The sequence below is a fragment of the Drosophila erecta genome, unplaced genomic scaffold, assembly GCF_003286155.1.
Source record: "Drosophila erecta strain 14021-0224.00,06,07 unplaced genomic scaffold, DereRS2 tig00000055-arrow-pilon, whole genome shotgun sequence".
Classification (NCBI taxonomy): domain Eukaryota; kingdom Metazoa; phylum Arthropoda; class Insecta; order Diptera; family Drosophilidae; genus Drosophila; species Drosophila erecta.
Genome location: NW_020825200.1, coordinates 20304808 through 20323593, shown reverse-complemented (window position 1 = coordinate 20323593; position 18786 = coordinate 20304808). Strand labels below are relative to the sequence as shown.

Here is an 18786-nt window from a genome sequence, read left to right as displayed (position 1 = left end):
GATAAATAAATCATTTTTATTTCAGAACATTTTCAACATTTTGCAAGTGAACGTTTTAAATTTGTTTGAAAGACTTGCCACCCAGTTACAAGGCTAATAGACAACAAGCCCTGTGGCAACGCTTCGACCTCCACCAACCATTTGTTATTATTGCTGTTGGTCATTATAATTTGTTGTAAATAAAGTTTGCAGTAAATAATGCCATGTCATGTAAGTGCACTGTTTCCGTGGGCATGAGCTTCAAGTAACGTACATTTGCAGCGTCCAACCAGGCCGAGGAGAATAACCCGAACTTCCACGTGGAGGATGGACACTTCCCCGGAGGTTCATTGCCGCAGGAATTCCTTTACTGCGAGAGCTGCGGCAACGTATACGAGGACACTGAGTCCTACGACAGAGACCACAGTTCGCAGGCCGGCTGCTGCGTCGGCGCCAGCGGTGAATTGGATTTCGTCGAGGAAGTCGCCGAAGATTGCATTTTGGAAGAGGTCGGTGACGAGGACATTGTGGACGCAGACGTGCCCCTCTGGGAGCTGGTGGAGGAAGTTCCGGCCAACTCGGAACGGAAAACGGAGAAGGACGACCAAACCGAGCCCAGCAATTCCGATCGCTACTTTTGTTACGATTGCCACAGCATTTTCGAAAATCGAAATAGAGCTGAGGAACACATATGTCCGCGGGCGGAAACAGGCGGAGGATCCAGCCAACAAGTTGGCGAAGTGAAAGCACCCGCCCGGCGAAAGTTAGCTAATGTCTATGCAAGGACGGGTCCAAAAGACGCATCATCCGTCATTAGCTGCGGAATCTGCAACACTGTTTTCAGCTCGGACAAGTTTCTTAAATTCCACATGCGCATTCATGAAAATCGAGCTCCCAAGAGCATTCAAGACGCCCTTCCCATTGGGGCCCATCAGCAGTATAGCGAGCTGGACCAGTTCTACTGCGAAATATGCAACAAGAGGTATGCCTAACTTCTGCAATCGAAAGAAATAACTAGAATCCTTTCCTTCTTTCCCAGTTTTGATGAGACCCTTCTGACGATACACAAACAGATGCACCAACAGGAAACTTGTGACTTTATGTGCAGCATTTGCAACCGGAAGTTTGATAGCGATGTTACCTATCAGATGCATCAAAAAATCCATGAGAAACCTCGCGAATCCGAAGCCTCCCGAAGATTAACCCAGCGTACTAGTCTCGATAAGGAGAAACCCGGGTTTCCCTGTCAATACTGCGAGCGCGTGTTCACCCGCCCCTTTGAAAAAGTCAAGCACGAACGGGTCCACACCGGAGAAAAGCCTTACGCCTGCGAAGTCTGCGGCAAGACATTTCGGGTGTCCTATTCCCTAACCCTTCATCTGCGTACCCACACCAACATTCGGCCGTATGTGTGCACCGTCTGCAACAAGCGGTGGGTAAGAATAATAAGCTTCAGGAACTAATAATTTTAAATCAATTATTATTTTAGCTTTAAATCGCACCAAGTGTACTCCCACCACCTGCGCATCCACAGCTCGGAACGACAGTTTTCATGCGATGCGTGCCCCAAGTCCTTTCGGACCTCCGTGCAGCTGTACGCCCACAAGAATACCCATACCAAGCCTTACCAGTGTGCCGTGTGCAATCGCCCCTTTTCTTCCATGTACGCCGTCAAGAATCACATGCAGACCCATAAGGACGTCAGCACCAAAGGAAGAGTCGGCACTGGTACGCCGGCCCTTAAGAGGGCGCAGACCTCCAAGAACCAGGCAGCTGGGAAGTTCTATTGCAATACTTGTGGAGCTGAGTACGCGCGTATCTTCGCCCTGCGCCTGCACATGAAGTCGGCTCACGGCTTGGTGGAGGAGCAGGAAAATCCCTCAACCTCATTTGAAGCTGCACAAGTCGCTGAGCCCGACGATTCCGAGACTGCGGTGTTGATAGCGGCCGCCGAGGCAGATGCCGCTTATATTAACGCCGTGGTAAATGACGTAGACGTCGCGGGCTCCGTTCCCACCTACGAAGATTGCGTTGAGGTGAGTTACTAGTCCTTTGTTTCCCTTGCCAAACCTACTATTTTCTTTCCTTTTATGGCAGTTTGACGTGGATAACTTCCACAGCGAGGAAGTTATTACAGATTGGCTTAAGTAGCAGTTTACACTTTTACTAAGACTTCCAAATAAATATTTGTCTTAAAAATGTTTTGTACCTAATAATATTTTTTAATTAGCTGCCACACATTGAAACCCAACGGTTTCGGTACAATATTCCTATTTGGATGAGTGGTTTCTGTATGGGAAGGTAAAGAGCGCTCAATATTTGTAATCGAGCACTTGTAAACGGAACGTTTATACAAAGACCACGCCAGATTGGCTTATGTGAAAACTAAAATTAAATATTCTGTTAGCACTTGTAAAACTTTATTAGGACTTTGTATTTTTTATTAGGATTATAACTGGTGTGTAACAAGTAAATATATTGCTGGCGTACAATTAGACCAGGCCGTTGTGTTTACTTACGAACAGGGATATTTAACTACAAATAAATTTAAAACCTTATACTAAAAAACGTGTGATTGGTGTGTAGCTTAGGCGTTGTTCTTGCCCTCGTCACCCGCGGCGTCGTCTTCCTCCACATCGCTGTTGTCCTCGTCGCATATCTCCTTCAGGACTTCCACCAGGTTCTTGGCCTCGTCCAGTTCCTGGCGCATAGTGTCCATCTCCTCCTCAAGCCCCTCGATGCGCTCGTGCAGATGTCGGTTTTCGGTGAGCGAGTCCTCCAGCGCCAGTCGCCGCTGCTCGGCTAGCAGCTTGTAGTAGTTCTCGCCGGGTTCGGCTATACTGGTGAGATCCTCCGCCGTGATGGGCTTGTCAGCATTGCCAAGCGGAACGGCCTCAGCTTCAGTCTGGGTATCCGCATCCCTTGTGGATGTCGCGGACGCAGTGGTGGCCGTGTCCACGCACTTGCGCTTGCCGTATTTGGGCGCGACTTGGACGCCGGCCTTCAGACGACTCAGCTGATCCACGATGGAGGCGCGCCCTGAACCAGTGAGGTTCTCCTTGTCGTTGACGTTGCCCTGCAAGGGTTTCAGGGTCTTTCGCTGCTGCTTCAGGTGCTCCTTCTGCTCGGCCTCTGTCTCAACTTGGATGTAGACCCTGGCAGCGCTCGAAGACATCTTCGGAGCTGTGTATTGTGCTTTCTTTGGGTTTGGTTGTCGGGCGGCAGCGCTTGTGCTACTTGCTTGTCGGTTGTTTATGCATTAATTTGTTCACAACGCTTCACCGTTTTCCACTCGTTGTAATGGCCGCCAAAAAATGCCAATGCCGCGTGCTGTTGCCCAACACTGTTTGCTTAAGGGGATGCATCATATCCAGCTCCATCCCTGGTTTTCGTTTCACGGCTTTCACAGAAAATTTCTATGTTATTTTGGGAATGTTTCTGCTGTTAGACGTTTATCATTAAAAATATAATCTTAAAGTTTGTACATAAAACAAAACTAAAAAGTTTTTCTTGCTGTACTTCGTTTTGCAAACAGTTTTTAGCGATAAAAGTCAACCCTTTGTTACAAAATTGGAAATATAATAAATTGTTATTATTATAAGATACCTTAAAAATGATCTATTTTGCTGTCATACACTTTCAAAAGACTTTTAACAGATACACATATACTTGATGATAAAAATTCTCAAAAATGCAATTTTCTTCTTAATTATTAAGTTAAATTTTTAACCATTTTGCAAATCATAATTTCTACTCAGTCAATATGTATCCAATATTCACCAATGTCGGTATGTAGAAATGAAACGTAATTAAAGGAAATGCATAAAATTATTGCCAAAAAATTTAATATTTAAGGTTCGTCTATGTATTTAATAAAATAACTTTAAAGTAGAAAGTACGTAGGATATTAATTTTTATTTAATTGTTTTAAAAAATGTAACTTGTGAAAATCAGATTGATTGTAAACAAAAATAATTTTGATAATATCTTCTAGTCGGTTTTATGAAAAGGTGTTTGGCTAGTATCCAAAATGTAAAAATAAAATATTAGGCTGGGTTAAATACTTTTAAAAATTAATTCTTACATTTTAGATGGACGTTTAAAAGTATATAAAGACCCCTAAAACACATGGGTGGTTTAAGCTTAGCATCTAATGTAAGCTTACTAAAGTGTTAGCAAACCGGCATTGACAAAATAGAATTTTAAATGCGTCTAGTCCTAGCTTTGGTTGATTATAAAGGAGAAAAACAAGGAAAAGGCAGATTTGAATTAAAAATTAATATTTTTCTTCTGCTTAAAACGCAATTGCTGTGATATTTCGCCAGGTGGCAACGCCAGTCACGTCACGAGGACACGAAGGATAAACGTGCGATAAGAGAATAGCCGATAAGAGCTCCACCCAGTCGCAAAAAAGATGTAATTCTCGGAGTAGCGGATATAAATCGTTTACATTTTTTATTTTCCACTCGCAACACATACACTGCACCTTCACCCGCCCCACCCCGGAGCAGTCGTTCCATGATGGACCACAACGAAATCTCTATGAGCATGGACGTCAAGCTGGATACACACGATAAGCGTCCAGTGGCTCTGCGTTACAAAACGTGGACGCGCTGCCAGGTGAAAATAGAGGCCATTAAGTGTGTGCCCTGCTTCCTGCGGTTCAGTTTCCAAGCGATGGAGACTGAGTCATACTCCCAAGAATGTCATCCCGCTAAACCCATTAGCGTCTCCGTGAACGTTCCGGGCGTCAGCTTGAGCTTGGCCACCTCTCGCACGAAGCAGCACTCATACGGACTGTTTTGGACGCAGAACCGGCGGGACTGCTTCATCTATTTCGCCCTGGAAACGGATCTTTCCTGTCGGCGCCATATGAAATGGATTCGAAAGTCGATCAAGAACCTGGAGCTTTATCGCCAGGTCTTTCTGGAGCAGCGCCGGCTGAGCAGGGGTCCCGGAGGTCTGGGCCCGCTGCCTAACCTGCCAGAAACCCTCGATGCTAGCGCTCTCTCGCCGCGAGTCTCGCAGATTTACGAGGAAATTTTTGACGACAGCCGCATTTCCCGCGTCTCAATTGCCTCCGGCATCTACGAGGAGATGAAGCCATCAGTCATGGAGACTCCTTCACCGCCTCCGCTACCCGCTCATCCTTACCGTCAGCGAATAAACACTTTTGAGTGCGCCCAGCTAGGAGAAATTGCACGGTCCAGTACCAATCCCGAATCGGAGCTGGCCAAGAAGAAGAAGTACAAGAATATGCTGGACAACCTGTTCGGAAGTTCACGTCAAAAGCGTTCCGGCAGCAGCAGCGAGGGGGCTAATGAACCCAGCGAGGAGGCCCTGCCACTGTATGAGAATGCCCCAACGCCGGAGCCTGTGCCTCCGGTAAAGCGCACATCCCAGTTGAGCAAGTCCCAGCGCAATAGCTTCTCAAGTCCGGACCTGTCCAAACTCAATCTGCTGGACACCTTTGGCGAATACTTCGAAGCTCAAAACCATGAATCGAGCATGGAGCTAAACATTAGTCTGGATGAGTCGGTCATTCAACCGATCTCTCGGAAAGAGATTGTTGCGCAGATAACTAGCCAATTGGGCAAGGCCGATTCTTTGGAAAGTCTGAATGTTTCTGAGCAACTTCCTTACAACTTCAACTTTTCCGCCTGCAACACGTCCACCATCAATCTCATCGGATCGCATGGAGCTGTTCCGCAGAGTAATCAGCTCAAAAAGAATAAGATACTACAGGACGACCTTACGGGTTACTGTGTAATGGCACCCATTTTAAAGGCGACAGTAAAAGAGCTGCGTGGGCAGCCAGGCGGCAGCACGGTGTCCACTTCCTCCGGATATTCCACGGGCTCCTACTGCTCCTCCACCAGCAGCTGTAACACGGAAGATCAGCCCACCAAGACGCAGAACGCCAACGAGAGTGACATTTACGAAGCCATGCATGGCAGCTCCCTGAACAGTACCGTCGGAGCAGCGGCAGCTGGATTTGCGGAGCATCTCTACGAGAACCTGTTGGCTGTGAAGGCCGCACAGGAGCTGGAGGCGCAGCCCACCGGTTTTGGACTGAGCACGAGCACACCCACCGAATCTCCTCTGGCGCCAGCTTTGCCGCAGAAGGGAACTCCCAAGGACAAAACTTTTCAACAGAAACCAGAGGAGGAGAACTACTACCAGACACCAAGAAAGTCGATTATAAGTGTGGACGACAAAATACCCTCCTATTATCCGAACAGCTGCGACACCCTCAAGTCAAAGCGACGCAGTCCCACCGAACATGGACCTAGTTTCAGGCACTTAGTCAGTTCCAAATTGCGACGCGAACGTAAGGAGAACCTTTACATTTCCTCGCCCCAGCAGATCATTGAACAGCGCCACAAGGCGGCCACCATCTCATCATCATCAGCTAGGACTAAAATCTCAACCAAAAAGACTGCCGCCCACAAAATCTCAGACAGTGTTTATGCAGTCACCCATCCGGTAAAGCGTCCGAATAGCACCAATAGCAACAATACCCACCAAAGCAACAATAACAATAACAATGAAGGCGTGGATGACGAACTGCTGCACCTGACTGTGTTGAAGAACATTGACTTTAAGTTTGATGATGGTCAAGCTTCTGAGGATTCCTGCCAGACGAAAGCGTCAGCTTTTCCCGTGGCGAACGGGTGCTGTGTACAGCCAATTCTCGAGAAGGAGTACGAGGATCGCTTTCAAGCGGCGGAGAAGACGGGTCGTCTTTTGCAGAAGTATGCGACGCTGGCCAAAATCGGGCATTCGCCTAACAAACCCTTGCCCGCACCAGCGCGCCAAGAACCCATGATTCAGTCCGTGGCCGCGTCCAACGAGTTGCAGCCCGAGGGAGGCACTATGAAAAAGTTCGCCTCGCTACCACGCTTCAAGAAAATTGACTTTTCGCCGCTGAAGATGAGACTCAACAGTGTCCTGCACAGAAATCCACCATCGCCGCAGCAATAAAAGTTGATTCTCCGATTTTCGTACCACTTCCACACTTTGCTTTGAAAACACACTGCTATTTACCAATGTCGCTATTTATGTTGTAGTTGTTTGTGAATGTGATCTGATTAGTTCGACGAGTTGATTATTATTATGTTATCCGAGTATGTAATACGCTTTCCCACGATGCACTTAGTCTTAAGCCTTATATATTCATCCTGCTTTGTCAAATGTATTTTAACGAATCATATCCGGATCCACTTGGAGGGGTCCCCTAGTATTACTGTTGTGAACCAACGATGAATGTCTAAGATTTATACATATGAATATGCTCAATTATGAAAATTTACAAAAACGCTTTTATACGTATTAAGCTAAACCCATATTGTTGACTCATTTAGGCGCCTTGTTGTTAAAGAAAAACTAAATTTAGCTAAACAATTTTCAATTCTACAAATGATCGTCTACCAAGATAGGCTTACGCCGCAACAAATATTTTGTGACGGCGTAGCCCAATCTACGCTTTTTGGCTTTGCACCACATATCAGAAATTAGTTAAACTTACAATAAAATGCTTCAAGGTAGCATAACCGATGCTGAACTGTACCGTGACTAAACCATAAGCTTACAAATAAAATATGCCACAAAAACGAAGTAAACTTTACAAGCAACTGAAAGGCTTTCATTGTTTTCAAGAACGAACCACTTTATTTTCCCGTTGTCTCAGCTGTAAACCATGGGTCGTCGCTGTTGGTTTATAAACTCCTGTTCCACCCGTGAATCCTTAGGCACCACATAAAAGAGCAGGGCGCCACCAGAAACGAAAAATCCCTTTTCGGCGATTATATCGGCGAGCTGCTTTTCCTCGTCCACTTTGTGGACGCACCCCACCTTGCGGTTCTCGTAGTACACGTGCACGTTACCCAGCCGGTAGTTTTGTGCCTTGTCGCATGGGAGCGTTTCGGCGAACAACGTCGCCAAGCAATCCCGCATGGTGGCGGTCTCTGGAAGCTGCTGTTGAAAGTCGCTAAACAGGAACTCGGGGTAGGAGAAAGCAGCCGGCCAGATCAGCGTGCTGCCGTCCTCCTCCAGGTGCACTGGATGGTCCTCCAAAGGCAGAAACTTAGGCCGAAGGAGCTCCTCGCTTAAGGTAGCCCTTTTGCCAACTTTTTGATCGTCAAACTTAATGGCGCGCTGCTCGATAGCGTCGCGCAGTCTGTGGAAACGTGTAAGCCGACGCTTTGCCTCGGCAGCCTCCTTACGCTGATTGCGCTCCATCTCGAGCTGCGGAAATCAATTGTATTATGTAGGTTGACCTCCGGTTGGATGACTCATTCTCACCTTCTTCATCTTGTTCTTGTGCAGCAGTGCGTTGGCCTCCTTGTGGTCGACGTCCACCTCGAGCAGCTCCTCGCACATCTGAGTGCACACATCGAATCTCTCCAACTCGTACGCACACTGTGCTGACCGCCAACGGGCCTTTGTGTAGTCCGGCTTAAAGAACAGAGCCCGCTGGGCGTCGCTCAGCGAGGATCTGTAATTCTTGATAAAGTAGTGAGCGGCCGAGCGGTTGTTGTAGAGAACGGCTAGCACGTCGGGATTTTCCGTCTTGGACTTGATTCCCTCGGTGAAGCTGTAGATTGCCATGCGGAACTTCTTATGCTTCATGTAAAAGTTGCCATCCTCTTTATAGTTGAGCGCCAGCTCGTCGCGCGTGTTCTCCTCTGGATCGTACTTGAGCTTCTGCAAGCCCTCGAACATCGGATGCACGTCGTCGCCTGGCTGAGGAGCACGTTTCATGAAGAACGGGTGCTTGTCCATCTCTTCCTGCCAGCGGTCCTCCGGCCAGCCCTCCTCGTACCGTTTCTTCTCCAGGCCATCGATGAACGCATCCAGCTCCGCATCTAGCTGGGCCGCCAGCTCCAGACGCTCCTCATCCGTCCAGTTTTTTTGTGCCGCCAGTTGTTCCATTTAGTCCAATCTGAAACAGTGTGACCGCAGACGAGCCGTTATAATATACCAACTGAACTTGATCGAAATACTTTTCTTTTAAATTAAATTAGTAAGAGAATGTTTTTCGTATGTTCTTTTCTTATTTTACCTTTCTAAAGATAGCTGTTATTAGTCTATTAACAAGGCTCTCTTAAACTAGGCAGTATACTGATTTACGGTCATTTATGAAATGCTTTAAGAGGTCTTGAACCGCCATTAGGTGCCACAGATTTCCCAAAGGTGGCGCTCCTAAAATAAAGGTGACCCTCCGTATATCGATAAACGCACATGTTCTTTTTTTAAGGAGTTAAAGTAAAAACGCATTATGATAACAAATAATTATGATAATAAACTTTAAGGCTTATGAGGTTCTCTGTATAAATCAGCGCCTTCGTGATGGCTCAGAAACATCGATAGTCGCCATAAAATATCGAAATTTTATATGAATCGATGCGTTAATGCCATAATCGGCGCTTTGCCACCTCTAAATGGCAGAGACGCGACTGAGCTGAGACGTACCGTTGGCAGAGACGCGACTGAGAAATAAAATTAAAACGTCGACGTTCCTTCCTCGCAGAAGAAACCTATCAAAATAAAAACAAACCGAGCGTGCGTTCGCGCCAAATACTTAACAACAATTAGCAAACGTAAGAAGCAAAGTGAGTGTCGTCGGCAGCGGGAGCCCGAGTGCCCAGCTTGGAACTGGGATCCGACCCAGTCCACGTCCGTCTCGTCCCCGCTAAATTAACTCTTGTTTCCCCGTCTTGTCCCCTCAGTGCATACCCTCACGGCTGCCATTGAGATGGACAAGCTGGATGCCAATCTTGAGCAGCAGTTTGATCTCAATCTCATCGAGGCTGTCAAGCTGAACCCAGTGATATACGACAGGTCGCACTACAATTACAAGCACTTTGTGCGCAAGGCCCAGACCTGGAAACAAATCGCCGAAACGCTCGGTGTGCCTGGTAAGTGAAATTCGGCTGGTTTTGGCTACGGGTTTTCTGCTTTCTGTCTGCCGTCTTCGGTCCGTGCCCCAACCAGCCAATTGATTAATTCTGTACGGGCGCGGGTCGCAGGGAGCGGGACAAGTCAGTCGACGACGACGACAGAAAACGACGCAAAAGTGAACGGCGACGCGGCGCAGTAGCTGGCTGATGGTTAGGAAATTGCAGGGACGGATCTAGTCGGGTGAGGGTGTGCAGACCGTAACCGCTTCTAAAAGGCATTTTATGCGAATAATATCAAAACAATATAAATAGAAATAGGAATGCTGTTCACTAGATAATAATCTTTAGTGGAATTGTGGCTAGTTTTATATCTGTCATAAAATTACCGCCCCTTTCGGGCGCTCGAACTGCGCTCCTGCCCGCTCTGTCGGTGTGAAGACCGCTGTAGCAGTGTGCTCAGTCGATATTTTTGAAGTTGCTGTACTTTGCCGTCGCGTCGCAGTAGTTGTCTCGCTTGCTCCGCAGCCATTCTGCTTGCGCCAGCGTTTATTTTCGTACACTGCGACTGCGATGTGCGCTGCTGCGACAGCTGGCTCGCTCACACAAGCTCGTATACATACATACAGCATACAGTGGCGGAAAAGAGTTTTGCACGTATTTATGGGTTAAATATATACATATGTAAGTTACACAGTTTTTCGAAGGAAACAAACTACTTTGTAGATTATTTAGGAATTCCAAAGCCTGAAAAAGAAGGTATTTAGAAGGACTTGTAGATAAAAATAATTTAAAACAGCTGTGCCAACACTTTATAGCCCCACTGTACATACCGGAGACCGACCTGACAGCTTTCGTTTCGTTTTCATGAGTATACCAACAAAATGTGCCGTTCACCCCACCCCCTTGACGGCCTTTAATCGAACCTTAAATTTTCGCAAAAATCGCAGCACCTCATCCGCTTTCGATTATGCAAGTAGGTGGCTCGAAAGCTGGAGTTGCAACCAAGTCTCGCCAGCAGCAATGCCACAGGTTTCCGTCTCCTGGCAGAGGCCACGGGCAGCGGGAGTCGAAGTCGGCAGTAGCCACTCGGCGACGTCACAGCCACCGTCACGTCAACGTCTCTGCTGGCGCTGGGAAGCTGCTGTCCGCTGCCTTCCTTCTGCCACCGCCGCTGCTGCTGCCAACGGTTTGTTTTGGTTGCCGATTTGATGCTTCTACCAGGCGCTCTCTTGGGGTGGGTTTGATGGCATAGTTCTAGTGCCTGCACAGTTTTAGATCACAGTAGTCCAGAACATCTTGAAGAACCCTTTTCGTTGAACCGTTGCGAACAGTTGCAGGTGTGCGCTGTTTGTTAGGAACAGGTCTTCGAAGAAAATGTACATGTATGTATACATACACGTATGTAATATTTTCAAAAACACTTCATTTATTCAACGAATCTACCTTTTTATTTTCGAATGTAACTACATTTATAAAGATAAATATATGTACTTTATAAATCATTTGACGGGTTAAACGATAAGATACATACATACACACATATGTACAGTGACGATTTTTATTATTGGCAAGAGTATATCTGTATATCTATCCTTTGCTTTATAATAATTAAAATTATTAAACTGACAGACGGACATGACCGTATCGACACGGTTAGTAATCCTGATCAAAAATATATATACATGTGTACTTAAAAGGCTACCTTCATTTTTTTATATGTAGTTTTCAACCTTTTGCATCTAGAGTTACAATGAATTTGGAAAATATATTCATCCCATTGCGGATCGGAGAACACTGCATAAACCAAGTGTCTCGTCCTAGAGTGAACAGTCTATTTAAGAACTCAGGCAGCGTATCCGTTTAATTGTTTAAGATAGCCGTTGGAACAATGTGATATTTTCGACTTAATAAACAATTTTTGTCATATAGATAAACATATTATTTTTAAAGTGAGTTATTAGAAAGGCAGTCAGAAAATTTTCAAATATGTTATTGTTTCATGTTGATACACATTTTTAAAACCCATATTTACTGTTTCTCAGTAGTTTTAAGAGAAGTCACTTAACCATAAACATGTTGCATCAATGCAACATCAGTTTAAAAACTATTAATAATGGACATTTAATAATCATGTACCAACAAATCACTTTTCATTTTAGAACAAAAATGTACGAAACGTTGGAAAAGCCTGCGCGACAAGTTCGCCCGCGAGATGAAACTATGTCAGGAATCGCGCTGGCGTTACTTCAAGCAGATGCAATTCCTGGTTGACTCCATCCGGCAGTACCGAGAGTCGCTGCTCGGCAAGTGCGCCAATGGGAGTCAAAACGCCAACCAGGTGGCCGATCCGTCGCAGCAGCAGCAGGCGCAGCAACAGACCGTCGTTGATATATTTGCACAGCCTTTCAATGGCAGCGCCACAACCTCAGCCCAGGCACTGACCCATCCGCATGGTAGGTGAACCAGCATTTAAGCACCTGAGATATCCGCTAATTACTTCGGTCTCTTACAGAAATTACGGTCACCAGTGATGCACAGCTGGCCACTGCCGTGGGCAAGGACCAAAAGCCATACTTCTACGAGCCGCCGCTCAAACGCGAGCGCAGCGAGGAGGAGCACAGCGACAACATGCTCAACACCATCAAGATTTTCCAAAACAATGTCTCGCAGGCGGTCAGCGCGGAGGATCAGTCGTTTGGCATGGTAGTCACGGACATGCTTAACACGCTGGGCGTGCGACAAAAGGCCGAGGCGAAGGTGCACATCATTAAGTATCTGACTGACATGCAGCTTTTGGCACAGCACAACAAGTACTAACTGTCGGGCGGCTGTCACAGGCAGCTGCTGCAGCTGCTCCAACTGGAGAGCGTTTTGCCCTGAGATCAAACGAGATGGACCCACGGCCAGCCACATCTACACGGGCTTGGGGTCGTGTACGGTCATTTTCTTTAGTTCATAGGTCTTAAAGTCAAACTACAGATTAACATTAGACGTAACTGCCCACTGCGTATACCATAACGCGTAATGATACTTCCCCAAGCCCACACGTAGACAAACATATATATTTATATGCTTAGTTGGCCCAATGATCGGTGATTTAATTCGCGCCCAGTTCTCAGCTCTGTACAAAAAAAATGCGATTGAAAATAGCGATTCTAGAATTATGTAGCCTGTTAAAAGACCGTGGAAACACTTTATATGCAGCGTATTGTACATTTTGACGACGATTTAGTTGTAATTTGCCATCGGGTCTTAGCTCTACAATTAAGTACACACGTAAAAGTTATTTTAATTTTATAAGTTCTGTTGTAATATGCTGAAAACTCTTGAAAGATACTTTGAAATACTTTAGTTAAGTGTTACAGAGGGAAACATAAAACACATTTTTTCACAATGAGCGCATATTACACACTTTACATTGATAAAATCGAAATAGTTGCCGGCAACGTCAGTTGCGAAACATTTTCAATGATTAATTGTGCAATTATTTGGTATTAAATGAAACATTTAAATGAGACCGACTAGTTTCAATCGGGGTGATATGGCAACGCCGCGAACCAGCGGCATAAACAGAATCAGCTGTTCGGACTAAGGATTGATTTTATGTAATTGAAATGGCCACGAAATCGGATAATGCTGACTTAAAATCAAATAAATCAGTGGAATCAGTAGATGACGTATGGGCTGTAAGTATCCAGCTACGTTTACGGATCCGAGACTTAGGAATCCCTTTACAGATACGCCCCTGTCATCTGTACAAGGAGGAGTACGACGACTGCACAAGCTTTAAGGCGCGCTTCCACCAGTACTTTGTATTTGGAAAGGACACAGATTGCTCTCAGTGGCTAACTGATTACCAGAACTGCGAACGTTATCAGCAGTCCAACGGCAACGATGTGGATGCCGGAAAAGCGGTGATCAAAAGCGAGGAGGAGCGTCGCAAGATTCGCCTACGAGCCCACTTCGCCAACGACACTTGGCAGAAGCGAAAGGAGCCACCGCAGGATTGGGCTGCTCCTCTGCCGGAGTGGATGGAGAAACGAAATGAGAATACCTATCTTGAGCTTAAGCAAAAAGAGCTGTCTGGTCAGGCGGCGCCACAAGGAGAGGAGCGCTCTCTGTGTACGGTCATGTGAAGATAATAATAAAAATGTAAATTATTAATTAAGAAAAGAAGGAAGCTGTTTCACTATCCTTTAAAGATTCCAGCTCGTAAACAATGGTTTTAAATAATCGGCGGTCTGGCAGCGCTCGTATCAGCTGTATTCTTTCGGGCAGAGCTGCTCCATTCAGCTAAATATATGCAGCTGATACGCCATTAAAACTAAAGTAAATATATTTTTAAACTTAAAAGTTTCATCAAACCGTTAAGTGAAAAACAATTCCTAAAATTCCTTAGCTTCAAAAGAGTCCAGGTATTAGGATTACGAACCATATAATTTGTTTACACTTTAAAATTTGTGAGCAATGCTAAACGGTGGAAAAGCAGTACTGCTGAGAATAGATAAATCTAGCTACAAAATAGCTAAATTGACGACACATTTGTGGTGATACTTCAGATACTGGCTGATATACCTACCTATTCCGCATCCGCAACCCGACGCTCCAGCTTTGCCTAAAATGCTAAAGGGTAGCACATTGAAAGCCCTGGACGTCAGAATCCTACGGCCCCTTATTGAAACAAGGTCAGCAGGTAAATGTGAATTACATAACCCGAGGCCGACTCCAAAACCGTAACATTCCGGCAACAAAATTGATCGTGACACTCAGATTGCTCTTATCCTGTTGCAGCGGAGGACAGCAGCGCAGTTTCTCCAGCAGCATCCACCGGTCCTACATAACATTCAATGATTTCCGCAAAAAACACCGCTGGTACACTAAGAAGGAGCTTGTGGGGTAAGTGAAATGCGCCCTTGGTGAAATCATTTCTCAGGTATCGTCTACTGTAGGTACTCCATGCAGGACATGTACAGCGTGGTTTCCGACGTCAGCAATTACCACAAGTTCGTGCCGTATGTGAAGCGCTCCGATGTCCACAGCCACGAAAGTGGAGGCTTCAAAGCTGACCTTATCGTCGGCTTTCCGCCGCTTAACGAGGCATACACCTCGCAGGTGACCCTAGTGCCGCCCAGTTTGGTTAAATCTGAATGCCACGATGGACGCCTGTTTAACTACCTGCTGAATGAGTGGTCTTTTAAGCCGGGCCTCAAGGACATACCTAACTCTTGCGTGCTGGACTTCAAGGTCTCCTTCGAATTCAAGTCTCTCCTGCACAGCAACGTCGCCAACATATTTTTTGACCTTATCTGCGATCAAATGGAAAACGCTTTCATCCAGGAGGTGCGTCGACGGAGTGGTCCGCCCTCAATTCGCTCCCACGTGCTCACTTCGGAGCGGTCCTGACCAGATGATTTGCGCGGATGTAGTTTCATTAGTGATATAAGTTAAAGTTGTGTACGTTGCGTTGACAAACCTCTTTGCTAGTACAATTAACAAAATTGTAAATAAATTCTCTATCAATTTGTGTATAAACGAACACCAACGAATATCTGTGAACGGTCCACAAAAAATGTACAGACAAATGACACAGACGAGTGCAAAGAACATAAATTAAGTACTTTAATTTGGTTCACTTAACATAATATTGAAAATCAAATATTTTCGTTAACAGTCTCGTTTTGGGATTAGTAGTGGGACACACATAAATGATACGAAGATTATATTCCAAAGGGTATATTTCTTTGCTTAATTGACGGCCTCTCGGCGATGTTGAAAACTTAGGATTTAAAATAAAATTACGTTTGGAATGGCATCGTTTAGGTGGCGAGAAGTACACAATATTCTTGAGTGGCATACACTACAATACATTACATTACAGGCTTATCATATACAAGTCGTTATTATCGTGCATCGTTATTTGGGTTCGGGGCAGTTAGTATTAAGTGGGAACGCTACTTTTACCTCTACACGGGAGGCTAAATACAAGAGTCTACGATTGTATCTAACAGATACCAACTACGTTCTACATCTAGCACGCTAAGCTCTATATTACTTTATACAGGGAAGTGTAATTTTAAACTCTACTTTGTTTGCGCAGTAAAAAATCTAACTAAAACGGTCAGTGTCTAAATATTCATTTAAAGTATTGTTCAGAGGGCTCGCGTGCATCTCCTCTTGGGCAAACAATTAATCTTTCAATAGGTGACTAACAAATTTTTGTAGACGAGGCCAACAACTGATAATGCAATCAAAGGTAAAGGTACAACAGCTTAACACTAAGCGCCCAGATAGACAAGCTAAATAAGGACTTCAGCACACATACGAGGGCGGAAATAACACAATAGAAACACGAAACTATTTCATTTGGTGCAACCATTTTGAATGGTTAAGCACAATACGTAAGCCCTAAAAAATATCACTTTTTCGACGGCGATAGACCGCCAGTTTCTTTAGTTCTCAGTTGTGCTTTGCCCGACGACCAAACATATAGCCCTTCCAGCGTTCCGCAGTTTGTGCAATTAGTGGATCGCTGTCGATGGTGGCAAGCAGAAGTAACTGGTTCACGTGCGTTGCATGGTAGTCCCAGCGCGCCAGGTTAGGAGCCACGCCCAAGCTCAGATGGCGCAGGTCGTAGCTGGTGCCGGAGCCAGTGTCGAAAAGCAACAGCATCTTTTTAAGCGAGTACATGCCCTGAGCGAAAAGCTTTCCAGCCTCGCGGGCGATTTTGCCTGGGGCTGTACTGTTGAGATCGTAGAGACCCAGTAGTGAATATATAAAGCCGTTCAGCACATAGGAGGGTGGCGTGGTGGGGTACTCCTCGTACCTGAAAAAGCCGAACAAATTTCGATTATAAATACATTCAATTTTTAAGTGGTTTTAAGCAAAGCGATCTTGTACTCACCAGTAAAACTTGTCCATGAACTGCGCCAGAACGCCGCCGTCCCGCGAGTATACCCTATAAGGCTGCAGTCCGGCTGCGGCGGCTCGAAGGTAGCGTTCATCTCCGCCGGAATGCCAGTAGGCTCGTGCCAGCACAGAAATTGCATGCCCCTGACCCATGGCTGATATCCACCCCGGGCGCAGTTCGACAAAGCCGTTAAGGCTACGACGCACAGGATTGGTCCAACCACCAGTCTTAGGGTCCTGGTTGTGGACGAACCACTCAGCCGCGTCGTAAAAGTGAGCCAGATGGTCACTGGTGGACAAGGTGATATTGTCGAAAAAGCCTAGGCCCAAAAAGCCAATAGATATAACCTCCAGATCGGAGCGGCGTACCTTTAGCGGCGAGCGTTTGTCACCCAGGATGCCCTTCTGGAGGTCGATGTGCAGGTCTCGGGTGATGTGGCGCCACTTGTTCAGTGCCGAGCCTCCCAGACCATAGTAGATGTTTGTATCCTGCACGCTCAGCAGCAGGTCTGCGGGTATGTAGTGCAGGCTGTAGATGTGACGGGTGTCCCGATTCTGGACGGTGATCATGAGACTACTGCTATTGGTTACCAGCAGCAGATCAACGCTGAGCAAAAGGTCCAACGTCTGGTTGAGAGCAATGGTGATGACGCCCTCGTAACCAGGTGCCGTCTCGAACTGGACAACGCTGGTGTTAAACTTATGGTGCCAGATGCGGGTCATGTTGCTGGTCTTGGGCGTAGTCCATTCCATTTGGTTAACGTCGCCGTCCTCCAACACACGGACCCTAGGCGCCGGCTCTGTGAGGTTCTTGCTGTAGTGCGACAGCGCAAACTGGGCAATCTGCGTGGGGTAAAAGTATCCACGCTTCTCCCATTGCGTACTCACTGGAACGCCCTCGGCGGCGCTGATGCACTTCACCCGGTCGCGCACCTCCACGTTGTAGTTTTCAAAGTACATAAAGACGCCGCGCGCATCATACTTTCCCCTGGGTAGGTTAACCTTGGCTGTGCTGTGCATCCAGTTGAACTTGGCCACCTCATTGCTGTTGGTGGAAACTGCTCCACTGACGTCGAAGTAGTTACGCAGGAAGGAAAACGGTACGTACACCTCGTTTTCGTTCTCGTCTCGCTTGCAGTGCACGGTGTACTCCTGGTTAATGGAGCACTCAATGTCGTGCAGCGCTGTAGCCTCTCCTCCACTGGAGGACTGCTTTGAGGCTCGGTCCAGAGGGCGCACCAAGTCAGGCGAAAAGGAGAAGGCGGCGCAGCGCATATATACGCCCAGAGTGATCACCACCACAGCCACTGTGAGAACGAGCAGCACGGCTTTTAGGTTCAGTCGCATGATGATAAAGACCAGTGGCTCGCGTTGCTAAAGAATTCAGGTACTAAGATTAGCCAGCTGAGCTGCAGGAAGAAATAGACATTGTTACCTTGACTCCCTGGGATTTTGGTAGCTCCCGGTTTTCCCTGCTTACTGGGAGCGCGGGTGCGGAAATGGCATCTCTCTGACTGCTTAGATATTTGGACATCCGGTTGAGGGCGGGCTCTCTAACTGTTTCCCAGGTGAGTCATGCTCTAAATATAAAACTGCGTTCATGTGGCAGTTGCATTGCTGACAAAATGACAATGGTGCCCCAGTGCGCGTATGTTTCCTTCACTACTTCTGAGGATAAAATTCCACCTGCCGAGCATGTAGCCTCTTGTGTTCAGTCGTAGGCCATCCAACGTCGATCTTTCAAGTGCATCCAGTGCTCCCCAATCATATTTTGCTTAGATTTGTACTGGTTTTCTCGCTTTTTTGCTCGGCGAACCACTGCGAAAACACAGAAACTACGATACAGATGAGCAAATGTTTTGACATATGGACAAATGGTCGCTCTTGGGCGGCCTATGCACGGTATTCTATCGATAACAAGCTACTTAAATCTGTAGCTTAAAGATTTAAAAAATTGTTTTGAATTATTCAGTTAAGATTTACTTGGTGTCAATTTGTG

General features: G+C 46.3%; 8 protein-coding genes across 14 annotated transcripts; 5 read left to right on the top strand and 3 right to left on the bottom strand.

The window, feature by feature from the left end:
• Positions 1-88: 88 nt before the first annotated feature.
• LOC6540990 (zinc finger protein 2 homolog) lies at positions 89-2173 on the top strand. 2 transcript variants are annotated; one of them, XM_026979330.1, is made up of 5 exons: positions 89-210; positions 273-961; positions 1019-1411; positions 1469-2015; positions 2077-2173. In XM_026979330.1, exons 1-5 carry the CDS (start codon positions 199-201, stop codon positions 2128-2130), a joined length of 1695 nt encoding a protein of 564 aa, XP_026835131.1. In that variant the 5' UTR covers positions 89-198; the 3' UTR covers positions 2131-2173. The 2 variants fall into 2 exon arrangements, with proteins under 2 accessions (XP_026835131.1, XP_001970755.1); XM_001970719.3 differs by having other exon boundaries at positions 262-961.
• Positions 2174-2375: 202 nt separating this feature from the next.
• On the bottom strand, positions 2376-3375 carry LOC6540984 (geminin). Its single transcript, XM_001970718.3, has one exon. The coding sequence runs from the start codon at positions 3152-3154 to the stop codon at positions 2567-2569; it is 588 nt and encodes a 195-aa protein (XP_001970754.1). The 5' UTR covers positions 3155-3375; the 3' UTR covers positions 2376-2566.
• Positions 3376-4297: 922 nt separating this feature from the next.
• Positions 4298-7613, top strand: LOC6540980. Its single transcript, XM_001970717.3, has one exon. The coding sequence runs from the start codon at positions 4498-4500 to the stop codon at positions 6961-6963; it is 2466 nt and encodes an 821-aa protein (XP_001970753.2). The 5' UTR covers positions 4298-4497; the 3' UTR covers positions 6964-7613.
• Positions 7614-7627: 14 nt separating this feature from the next.
• Positions 7628-8968, bottom strand: LOC6543208 (tetratricopeptide repeat protein 4). The gene is made up of 2 exons (XM_001970716.3): positions 8284-8968; positions 7628-8226 (listed from the first exon to the last, which is right to left on the bottom strand). Exons 1-2 carry the CDS (start codon positions 8911-8913, stop codon positions 7666-7668), a joined length of 1191 nt encoding a protein of 396 aa, XP_001970752.1. The 5' UTR covers positions 8914-8968; the 3' UTR covers positions 7628-7665.
• Positions 8969-9392: 424 nt separating this feature from the next.
• LOC6542959 (transcription factor Adf-1) lies at positions 9393-13398 on the top strand. Of its 4 annotated transcripts, none has more exons than XM_026978269.1 (4): positions 9393-9581; positions 9711-9899; positions 12041-12334; positions 12394-13398. In XM_026978269.1, the coding sequence occupies exons 2-4, from the start codon at positions 9737-9739 to the stop codon at positions 12696-12698; spliced, it is 762 nt and encodes a 253-aa protein (XP_026834070.1). In that variant the 5' UTR covers positions 9393-9581; positions 9711-9736; the 3' UTR covers positions 12699-13398. The 4 variants fall into 4 exon arrangements, with proteins under 4 accessions (XP_026834070.1, XP_015014703.1, XP_001970751.1 ...); XM_015159217.2 differs by having other exon boundaries at positions 9393-9593; XM_001970715.3 differs by having other exon boundaries at positions 9393-9899.
• Positions 13399-13411: 13 nt separating this feature from the next.
• LOC6541253 (UPF0545 protein C22orf39 homolog) lies at positions 13412-14057 on the top strand. The gene is made up of 2 exons (XM_001970714.3): positions 13412-13567; positions 13619-14057. Exons 1-2 carry the CDS (start codon positions 13496-13498, stop codon positions 14015-14017), a joined length of 471 nt encoding a protein of 156 aa, XP_001970750.1. The 5' UTR covers positions 13412-13495; the 3' UTR covers positions 14018-14057.
• A 289-nt stretch (positions 14058-14346) lies between these two features.
• LOC6541572 (coenzyme Q-binding protein COQ10, mitochondrial) lies at positions 14347-15417 on the top strand. 3 transcript variants are annotated; one of them, XM_001970713.3, is made up of 3 exons: positions 14347-14566; positions 14673-14777; positions 14831-15417. In XM_001970713.3, exons 1-3 carry the CDS (start codon positions 14502-14504, stop codon positions 15282-15284), a joined length of 624 nt encoding a protein of 207 aa, XP_001970749.1. In that variant the 5' UTR covers positions 14347-14501; the 3' UTR covers positions 15285-15417. The 3 variants fall into 3 exon arrangements, 2 of the variants coding, with proteins under 2 accessions (XP_001970749.1, XP_026834073.1); XR_001448647.2 differs by having other exon boundaries at positions 14351-14574; positions 14831-14922; XM_026978272.1 differs by lacking the exon at positions 14347-14566 and having other exon boundaries at positions 14712-14777; positions 14844-15417.
• Positions 15418-15476: 59 nt separating this feature from the next.
• Positions 15477-18696, bottom strand: LOC6541647 (D-glucuronyl C5-epimerase B). Its single transcript, XM_001970712.3, has 3 exons — positions 18223-18696; positions 16783-18161; positions 15477-16704 (listed from the first exon to the last, which is right to left on the bottom strand). Exons 1-3 carry the CDS (start codon positions 18319-18321, stop codon positions 16338-16340), a joined length of 1845 nt encoding a protein of 614 aa, XP_001970748.1. The 5' UTR covers positions 18322-18696; the 3' UTR covers positions 15477-16337.
• Positions 18697-18786: the final 90 nt, after the last annotated feature.

What these genes read in the sequence shown, in the direction of transcription:
- LOC6540990 (XM_001970719.3), top strand. An exon ending in TGCGAAATATGCAACAAGAG is followed by an intron (nt 962 to 1,018) that starts GTATGCCTAACT and finishes CTTCTTTCCCAG; the next exon opens with TTTTGATGAGACCCTTCTGA. An exon ending in CCTACGAAGATTGCGTTGAG is followed by an intron (nt 2,016 to 2,076) that starts GTGAGTTACTAG and finishes CTTTTATGGCAG; the next exon opens with TTTGACGTGGATAACTTCCA.
- LOC6540984 (XM_001970718.3), bottom strand. Translation starts at nt 3,154, where the DNA reads ATGTCTTCGAGCGCTGCCAGGGTCTACATCCAAGTTGAGACAGAGGCC.
- LOC6540980 (XM_001970717.3), top strand. Translation starts at nt 4,498, where the DNA reads ATGATGGACCACAACGAAATCTCTATGAGCATGGACGTCAAGCTGGAT.
- LOC6543208 (XM_001970716.3), bottom strand. Translation starts at nt 8,913, where the DNA reads ATGGAACAACTGGCGGCACAAAAAAACTGGACGGATGAGGAGCGTCTG. An exon ending in ACAAGAACAAGATGAAGAAG is followed by an intron (nt 8,227 to 8,283) that starts GTGAGAATGAGT and finishes TGATTTCCGCAG; the next exon opens with CTCGAGATGGAGCGCAATCA.
- LOC6542959 (XM_015159217.2), top strand. An exon ending in CGAAACGCTCGGTGTGCCTG is followed by an intron (nt 9,900 to 12,040) that starts GTAAGTGAAATT and finishes TTTTCATTTTAG; the next exon opens with AACAAAAATGTACGAAACGT. An exon ending in GGCACTGACCCATCCGCATG is followed by an intron (nt 12,335 to 12,393) that starts GTAGGTGAACCA and finishes GGTCTCTTACAG; the next exon opens with AAATTACGGTCACCAGTGAT.
- LOC6541253 (XM_001970714.3), top strand. Translation starts at nt 13,496, where the DNA reads ATGGCCACGAAATCGGATAATGCTGACTTAAAATCAAATAAATCAGTG. An exon ending in CAGTAGATGACGTATGGGCT is followed by an intron (nt 13,568 to 13,618) that starts GTAAGTATCCAG and finishes ATCCCTTTACAG; the next exon opens with ATACGCCCCTGTCATCTGTA.
- LOC6541572 (XM_001970713.3), top strand. Translation starts at nt 14,502, where the DNA reads ATGCTAAAGGGTAGCACATTGAAAGCCCTGGACGTCAGAATCCTACGG. An exon ending in CGGCCCCTTATTGAAACAAG is followed by an intron (nt 14,567 to 14,672) that starts GTCAGCAGGTAA and finishes ATCCTGTTGCAG; the next exon opens with CGGAGGACAGCAGCGCAGTT. An exon ending in ACTAAGAAGGAGCTTGTGGG is followed by an intron (nt 14,778 to 14,830) that starts GTAAGTGAAATG and finishes CGTCTACTGTAG; the next exon opens with GTACTCCATGCAGGACATGT.
- LOC6541647 (XM_001970712.3), bottom strand. Translation starts at nt 18,321, where the DNA reads ATGTCCAAATATCTAAGCAGTCAGAGAGATGCCATTTCCGCACCCGCG. An exon ending in CAAAATCCCAGGGAGTCAAG is followed by an intron (nt 18,162 to 18,222) that starts GTAACAATGTCT and finishes TGAATTCTTTAG; the next exon opens with CAACGCGAGCCACTGGTCTT. An exon ending in TTCATGGACAAGTTTTACTG is followed by an intron (nt 16,705 to 16,782) that starts GTGAGTACAAGA and finishes CGGCTTTTTCAG; the next exon opens with GTACGAGGAGTACCCCACCA.